General features: G+C 49.0%; 1 protein-coding gene across 1 annotated transcript in view; it reads right to left on the reverse strand.

The window, feature by feature from the left end:
- Positions 1-8302, reverse strand: part of plcl1 (phospholipase C like 1) — an 82002-nt gene that overhangs the window by 20469 nt on the left and 53231 nt on the right. The window contains exons 2-7 of the mRNA XM_061053693.1: positions 5483-5557; positions 5108-5395; positions 4738-5031; positions 3446-3837; positions 1555-2683; positions 384-560 (exon numbers count right to left, since the gene is read on the reverse strand). Of these exons, the coding sequence (XP_060909676.1) occupies positions 384-560; positions 1555-2683; positions 3446-3837; positions 4738-5031; positions 5108-5395; positions 5483-5557 (2355 nt within the window). The remainder of the gene's footprint in view (positions 1-383; positions 561-1554; positions 2684-3445; positions 3838-4737; positions 5032-5107; positions 5396-5482; positions 5558-8302) is intronic.

The following is an 8302-nucleotide window of genomic DNA, read 5'->3' on the forward strand; positions in this document are numbered from 1 at the left end:
GCGGCTTCAAGCCTCGACGTAAGCTGCTGAAACCTCTTACATAGACTCTTCACTTCACTGGAGAGCAGCCCTCCCCTGGCAGCCCTGCAGCAGTCTGCAGGGCTGCGGTCCCCCCCCCCATGAAGGCTTTACCTGGCCAATCAGAAGAAAGCAAGCACGTGGAGAGGGGGGGGGGGGTTGAAGAGACAGCAGCTGAAACAAACCGTTTCAGGCAGAGGCTGAAAGGAGGGTTTTTACTGACACATCTCTCTCAAACTCTTTGCTGTATGTCGGCCCCGCTCTCTCTCTTTATAAAAGGGAAATCAAAAAAGGCACTCCCAAAAATCTTAAAACCCAACAGAATCTGTTCCCCCCGAATGGATTCCGCTGTAGGAATCTCTTACCTGAAACTCGAAGGTCTCGTCAAACAGCGGGTCGTCCTGGTTCTGAGCAGCAGTGCGTGTTCTCTGTTCAGCACAGTCCGCAGGAACGCCGTGCAGCTCCAGAACCACGTACGGGTCGATGACCTCCCCCTTTGCCCCTGAACCCTGAGGCTTCGGCAGGTTGTGTGCACTGATCACCTGCAGAGGAGAACAACAGGAAGTTGATGTTAACCATGTTGTTGGAATCTTCTTCTCATGGTTTTATCCGCAGTTTGCAAACCAGCGAGTGTGTTTAACATAACACCAACTGGACTGGAGTGTAAAGCTAAAGATCGGCATCTAACTTTTTTTTCTGAGCGCCAGCGTCTTTTTTAAAATAGTTGAGTAGAGAGCGTTTACAGAAGTGGAAAGCGGCCACCTGGAGAAAAAGAACAGCGCCCAGCGTCTTTTTTTTCCGATTGAATATAATACATGCAGTAAAAAGTAACCGAGCAGTGTCGGCCATACAGCGGCCATTGTCAACAGACTGTTGTCATGGAGACAGGACGGACGTGCAGCGCTTTTCTTCTCAGCGCTTCATGCAAGCGCTCCTGAGCGCACAGCCAGCGCTCTTCTGCACAGAAAAAATACTAGGTGGACTCGCGGCCTCAGTGTTTCACTAAAACTCTTCTGTACCACGGAGGCAAACAGAGACTTAAGCGGTATGCATGTTTTATTTTAGGTGACATACATGAGCCTTGTGCAAAAAAAAAAAAAAAAAAAAAAAAAGTCAGATTCCTCAAGCGCCTGCACAAACAGCCAAATGCAGTAAAGAGAAAATACGATTTTGGTCTCAGAGAGAAAGATGGACCTGAAGCACATTGAAAAGGGATGCCAGCCTTAAAGTGTTCTTGGCTAAATTTAAATATTTGTGGCAGCTCGTAAAATGAAATCATCTGCTGGCTAAAAACAGTCTGCAAAAATGTTTCTGAAATATTATTAGAATGAGAAGATATTTAGAGAGGAGTTCCTCTCTGCAATCAGAAGCGTAGGAAGAGCAAACTGAACTCACCTGCAACACTTTAATATTAGCTCAATATGCTTTGTGAATGTGCCCTTCAGATGGGGCAGTAATGCGTTGTAAGCGGCTTAAATCACTTGTTAATGAATTCCCCCAAAATGCAACAAAACTTAAGGAATAACATTTCCGCACCTTTATCCTCAGGGTCTGCGCTGGCACTCCCGGCACACATCCCTGTGTGTGAGCACTGAAATACGACACCTCGTCCCTCATCACGGCCGGCCGGAGAACGTAACCACACCCTCCGTTCTGCAGGAAGCGACCTCTGTGAAGGTCCAGCATGGCGCCGGGGGTCTGCTGGTTCAAGGCCACGAGCTGGACCCCGCCCTTCCAGTACCCTTGAGGGTTGGGGTTGCTGGAGTCCAGACGCACCGAGCTGGGTCGTACCCGCGTCAGAGTGCGCTTCGTGAACATTACAAGGTCCTCTGGGCTTTCTGTCGTCAGCCGCCCCCCCTCTCCCTCCCCCAGTGAGCACAGCGTCCAATAAGGCGGGTCGGGAGGAATTGGCGTGCTGGGGGAGGAGGGGCTGCTGGGAGGGGAATGCTGCTGCGATAGTTTGTGACTCGCTCTCTGGGCGTAGAAGCTTCTGCTGCCCGTACGAGCGATCGCCACTAGATCAGAAAGGTCTTTATGGAGGCGGAGCTTCCTTGGCTGAGAAGGCGGAGGCACCACCAAGACCACGCCCAGTTCTTCCTCACCGGGGATAGTCATCCTCCGTCCCGCCAGAGGCCCACCTCCTCCGATCTCCTCGTCCTCCTCAGACACCTCACCGTCCGATCCGTCCTGCTCTGGAGGGAGTTTCTTCCCCACGATGAGTATGCGTCCCTTCAGCTGCTCGGGGGACGGCAAGGTCGTGGCTCGGCCCCCCAGGCTGACATGAAGTGCCTCTGGCGTGTAAAGACTGGAGCCAAACACTTTCTTTAAATGCTGCGCCATCGTGCGCTGCTGTCCCGGAGAGCAGCGCTGACACAGGTAGATCAGGAGCGGGTACTGCGAGGTCAGGAAGGCGTATTTATTCACGACCTCCAGGGCGGAGCGGATGGTGACGGGGGCGTGGTGGTGGTGGTGGTGATGGTGGTGATGGTGGTGATGGCGGGGGATGTCTGGTCCGTAGTCCACCCCGAGGAGAGGCTCCCCCTCGGGGCCGTCGGTCACTCCGAGCTCCACGCAGCGACAGCCCGACTGCAGAGCTCTGATCAGACCTCCGAGATCCGCTCTGCCGTGAACCTGATCGTCCAGCAGGTAGGAGCGGTACGACGTGCTGCGGGAGACAATCGATTAATGTCCCGCTTCTTAATCACGCTTTAAAGTAGCTGCTGAAGATATCAGACATCAGAGGAACACATTTCACACCGCTCTCTAAACCCTATGTTTGTTTGCAAATGTTTGGAGACAGTATGCTGCATTTCATCAATACATGTCTTATGGCATATTTGTTTTTTTTTATGGCAGTTTGCAGGTTAGACTGACTCAGCTGAACCAGCTGTCAGAGGAGTAGACACATACTCTTAAAAATGAGCGTGCTCAGATTTATTCAGCAGTGAACAGTCTGAGGATGCAGAGCCCGTCAAGTGTTCCATAAAGCACTATAAAAAATAACTGTTTCAAGAAAATCGTAAGAGCTGAGGTTCGCTTCTTCCAGACATTAACCCCTTATTAACCCATGATCAGTGGCTCACTTGTGCAGAGCAGTGCTACATACATTGGGTAAAAAGCAAATAGACTAAAGGCCAGATAAACAGAAGGATTGTGTTGCTTTTTCGGGTGCTAAGCCTGTGCAAAAAAAATGGAGTGGAATCCACAAAGAATGCACAAAGGGTGACATACGCAAACTGCCCTCCTGAGCAGACAGCATCCTGGGTGCGCCTGTCACATTTGCTGCTAAACGGGCGGCTGTGGCTCAGTGGTAGAGTCAGTCAACTCTCAACTGGAAGGTTGGGGGTTCGATACTTATTGTGCTTTGTTGACAGACGGCAAACATTTGATTTAAACTGCTGGGATTAGTTTAAATATCCCCCCTCACCTGATGTAGTAGTGGGACAGAGGCATGTTCATATCCTGACAGACTCCCAGGTGCTCGGGGTCGAGCAGCTGACACTCAGGAGACTGCAGGTATCGAGCGAAGCCGTCCAATCCCAGCAGGCCTCTCTCTTTCCCCTGAGCGGAGGGCTCACACCTCTTCAGCAGCTCCCAGCAGCCCTCGGTCGCCGCCAGAGACAGACCCTGCTCCGTCTCCAGGAAGAGCCTGAGGTCCTGCGGGTCCAGACACTCGCGGTCCTTGGACAGCTGAACCAGTAGGAAGTAAACGTCCGGCCGCGTGCAGAGCTCGCAGTACGCCTCCTGAAACTCCTCGAGAGTAACGTGAGAGGTCAGCTTCTCCTTACTGCGCTGGATCTCTTTGAAACGCAGACGCACCTGCGGAAAGAAGACAAGAAAGATTACTCTGTGACTTCCAGAGCAAAACAAATGACCTCAAACTGCAGTTTTTGGAGGTTGCAGCTTGGGTAAGACTGACAGTAAGACTGAAAGATTATTCTTCTTTTATTCCTTGACGCAAAACACTTGATTAAAATTGATAATAAGGATATTATTATCCTCAATAAGGATATCAAAGTGGCCCAAATTAATTGAACAACACTCTGTAGTAATAAAGTCCTTCATCTAACTCCCTCTCTGATATCTTTCAGATCTTATTTTTCACGTCTGTATTTTGTTTTGGTCTGCTTCCCCCTCTGCTCTCTGTCGTTTTTTTCTCCCTCCCTCTCTGATATCATCTCAGTGAAAATATGTCTGCAGGTAGTCAGCAGTCAGCTCACCTGCCTGAGCCAACACACACTTCAGAGGCGTCTTTGTGTCTGTGTGCAGCTCAGACAGCGGCTGATGCACGCCGAGGTGAGTGGGAGAAGTAACCGACCCGTGTGAAACTGCACATCAGACAGCCAAACGAGCACAAGCGGAGAAGCAACAAGTCGGCGTCACAAGGGATTAAAATTATGTTCTGCTCCACATACAGACACAAACATGATGCAGCGCTCTCCTGCTGGGGGTGTCGTCGGGCAGAATACAAACTAAGAGTCCTCTGCTGTTTTGACACGCCCTCATGATGTTGTGTATCTTTGCCTTCTGCCAGTTTTTGATTCATATCTTAAATGTTGATGCGAGACAGCCGGGGAGCTTTCTTTAAGCTGTGTATATATTTTTCATTTATGTAGCTGAGTAAAAGAAGTATTCAGATCCTATGGGTACAATGGACCATATTCCCACAGCGGCCATGTTCCTGTGCTCTCTCAGAAGAAAGCCCTAGCACCTCCTCACCTTCGCCTCCTTGATCCCAGGATTCAGTTTACAGATCGTAGCGACCGCCACGTCCTCCGACACGATGCTGTTTCCAGATTCATCCACCTGGGCGAACTCTGCAGCCAGCCACTCACTCCTCATCTTACTCCCCAGACTTCCTTCAACCGCAAAACCTCCTTCACCCAGAACTCCTCCCCCTCCACCTCCTCCTCCTCCGGCTCCCCCGATGACAGACGGGTGGGCCAACAGGTAGCGGAGGCCGGTCACCCAGATGTTGGCTACATCTGCTGACAACGCCACCAAGTCCAGAGACTGCAGAGAAGGAGACATCGTCGGTTAAATGAGATTATTCTTAGTCGATCTGTAGGATAACTCCACACGTTCTTACCTGGTATTCGTCCCCGTGAATGACAGAGAAGGCGGCCTCCTCCGCCAGGTGTTCAGACAGAGGTCCGTTATGGAGGAACGTCTCGGTGCTCTTCCCCGTGCGGACCTCTCGGATGCTGGAGACGTCGAGGCGAGCTCGGTCCCCGTCCTTCTTCGACGGCTCCCAGCGCAGACAGCTCAGGTCGGGATCCAGCGTGTAGAAACGACAGTAAACCCGCGAGTTGGGACGGATCTTCTTCAGCTCACAGCCGCCCTGCATGAACGCCAGGCAGTCCGCCGCGCTGCTCACCTGGGACAGAAAAATCAACCTTTAGTTCAGTTACACGGGGTTTAGAGGATGTGAGTCAAATAATGAAACTCTTGGTTTGTGTTTGACCTTCTTCTCAGACGGCATGCTGCTGAACGACACCGTCTTCTTCCTGCCGCCACCCATCTTCTGCACAGACGGATCCTGAGAAAACAGAAGCAACAGGTTGAAATGGTCATATTGAATACGTTGGTGTTGATTATATGGATTTGAATGCTGAGGAAAATGGTTGATTGTGTGGAGGGTTTCATCGGCAGCAAGATCTTTTCTCCTTAAAAAAAATAACTCAAAAAAATAAATAAAATAACATCTTCATCTCTGGCGATAAAAGGAAATTATTTTTCTGTACTTTTCTAACCGATGCAGAGCTGGCTAAACACTTGAGCTTCATTGTACGTGACTTGGCAACCTGCGTGAACATCGACTCTAGAGAGGAGGGGGCGGGGGGAGACCCTCAAAAGCCACGCCCCCTCACTTACATGCACGAGCGCCGTTGGTCCAGAAGTGGACCTCAGCTCATCTCTTGCATTGTGTAGAAACTACGTCGTCTCATGTCTCATTCAGCGGTAAGTAAACTCACAGCATAAACTCTGTAATCGGTGACGCACTTTGAGTGTGAGCTAGAGCACGCAGGAGGTAGAGAGCGAGCAGGGAGACAGGGAGGCGTCTGATTGGTTCATCAGATTGGTACCTCGTGGCAGACATTGGTGGAAGTTTTTACAGGCTTACAACTGATACAGATGACGGATTTTCTTTGTTCCTTTTTCAGAGAACATGAGTTATTAATTTCTGTCAGGACATAAAGACAATTTCAAACAAAATCTTGAGAAAAAGTGGATCTGGAGGAAATTACCAACCCTGCCCTTTAAGGTGTCAGTACCATCGATCTTTAAAATAACAGAGATTGTATCTCTCAAGACCCAGTGGAAAAGAAAAGTCTACCCAAGTATCAACGATGATGACAACCTGAATGCAAACACACGCCTCGTTTATATCCCTGTATGAATCTCTTTTTCCGGCCTCGGCCTCTGCAGCCTGTGACATATTGATTGACAGCTCCGTCTCCGCTCGATGAGCAAATGTCAATGTTCAGTTACCTTCATTAGAGCCGCAGCGTGTCTTTCTGACTGATAATAGCTCCTCAGTCTTTGTAATGAGCTGTGATGGTCTGAGTGGAGATGACAGCAGTAATTACAGGAAGCTCTGAGGGCTGCAGCCTCCTCCATCCAGCGGCTTGAGCAGAATCACTGAACTCACACAGAAAGATGAGTATCTGCAGCTCAGGCTCTTCTATATTAAGGCCTTGAAGCTCGGGGAGAAACACTCAGTATGAAGGTGATAAAGACGTTCACCGTGTTCTCTACATCTCTCAGAGTTTCCTCCGAGCGGTTGATGAAAGACGTGACCATGAAGCTTCGACCTTACATCCAAAGTTTTATTGTCTGTGCATGAAGAAGGAATTATTAACAGTCTTCAGTCTTTACTGGGTTTAGGTTCAAACTTAGCTTCTTCTACTTTCATCAAGTCATCTCTATAATCTCAGCATGCACACTCTACCACCAGTTCAATTTGTGATTGTACTGCTTTGAGAGTAAACTGTATTTTGAAGGTTTGTCCTGCCTTAAGCTGAGAGCACTCTACTTCCTGTGTGCTTTTATTTTTGAAATAAAGTAAGGAGCGTCTGGTAGAGTGAAGGTGAGGACATGAAGTTAAGCACAGAAACAGGAAGTGGTTAGGGATCCCAAAGTGAGGTCAAACAGCTCAAAGGAACGCTAACAAAGGTCAATGTGTGATGTCATAAGGTCAATGTGTGATGTCATAAGGTGAATATTACTTTGGACTCGTCAGCTGAGCTGTCTGAGAGTTTGCTAAAGTGAAATGAGACATTCAAAGATGCAGCAGTGTCCTTCTTTTACATCACTGAGACTACAGGGAGACACTGAGGACCACTATCTACGGTGTGCCTGAAAGGACAAAATAGCATGAGATTAATCATGATTAACTAGTTAACGCTGACAGCTCTGATTTAGACGGATAAAATTACTGATACGGAGAGAAACGTCTTCCTTGTCCAATTCAACGCTGTGCATAAAACTGCAAACAACTAAAATAATTAGCTCACTAAACACACACACACACACACACAGAGGGGGATGTGACAAAGACAGCTGTGAATACCTCAAACAGAGGGAGAGAGAGAGAGAGAGTGAGAGAGAGAGAGAGAGAGAGAGAGAGAGAGAGAGTGAGAGAGAACTGTAAATCGTTACCTCATCCCATTCACAACACAAACACACATTGATTTCCAATTCCAACACACACTTAAACACACTCTTACACACAGTGAGGTCACAGTTTCCAATAGACGCTGTTCATCTTTATCACATAACCGCCCCACAAATCATCTTTTTTTTTCTTTCATTCAGCTGGTCAGCGAGGAGGCCGGAGCTTAGAGAAAGCAGGTCAGCGGGTATTTAGGTGGACAGAGGGGGTGGGAGGGCACGGACATTTGGGCACATTGACGTTGTTGCTGTTGTTGTTGTCATAACTAATCCCGTGTGTGTGCATGCATGCGTGTGTCTCGTATGTGCATTGTTGCTCTGACATGTCCACGCCATCCTCCATCCAGGAAACCACAAGCTCGTCAGAAAGCCTTTAATGCAGCGCTGTGTTTGGCCTCCGTCGCTCATAATCCACGGCCTGATTTAAGCTCCCTCTCTGTTTTTTTATGTGCCTTCCCCCCCCACTCTTTAGCTCCGATTTGATCATGCTCTCCATCGCGTCGAGTCACTGCCAGGGAAAAAATCTCAGCACAGATGGAGGGAAAGGACAAAAAAGCTGGAGGGAAAAGAGACGCGGAGAAAAGGTCAGACGAGACGAATTAAGAGAATG

This window comes from Labrus mixtus, chromosome 13 (genome assembly GCF_963584025.1).
Source record: "Labrus mixtus chromosome 13, fLabMix1.1, whole genome shotgun sequence".
NCBI lineage: Eukaryota > Metazoa > Chordata > Actinopteri > Labriformes > Labridae > Labrus > Labrus mixtus.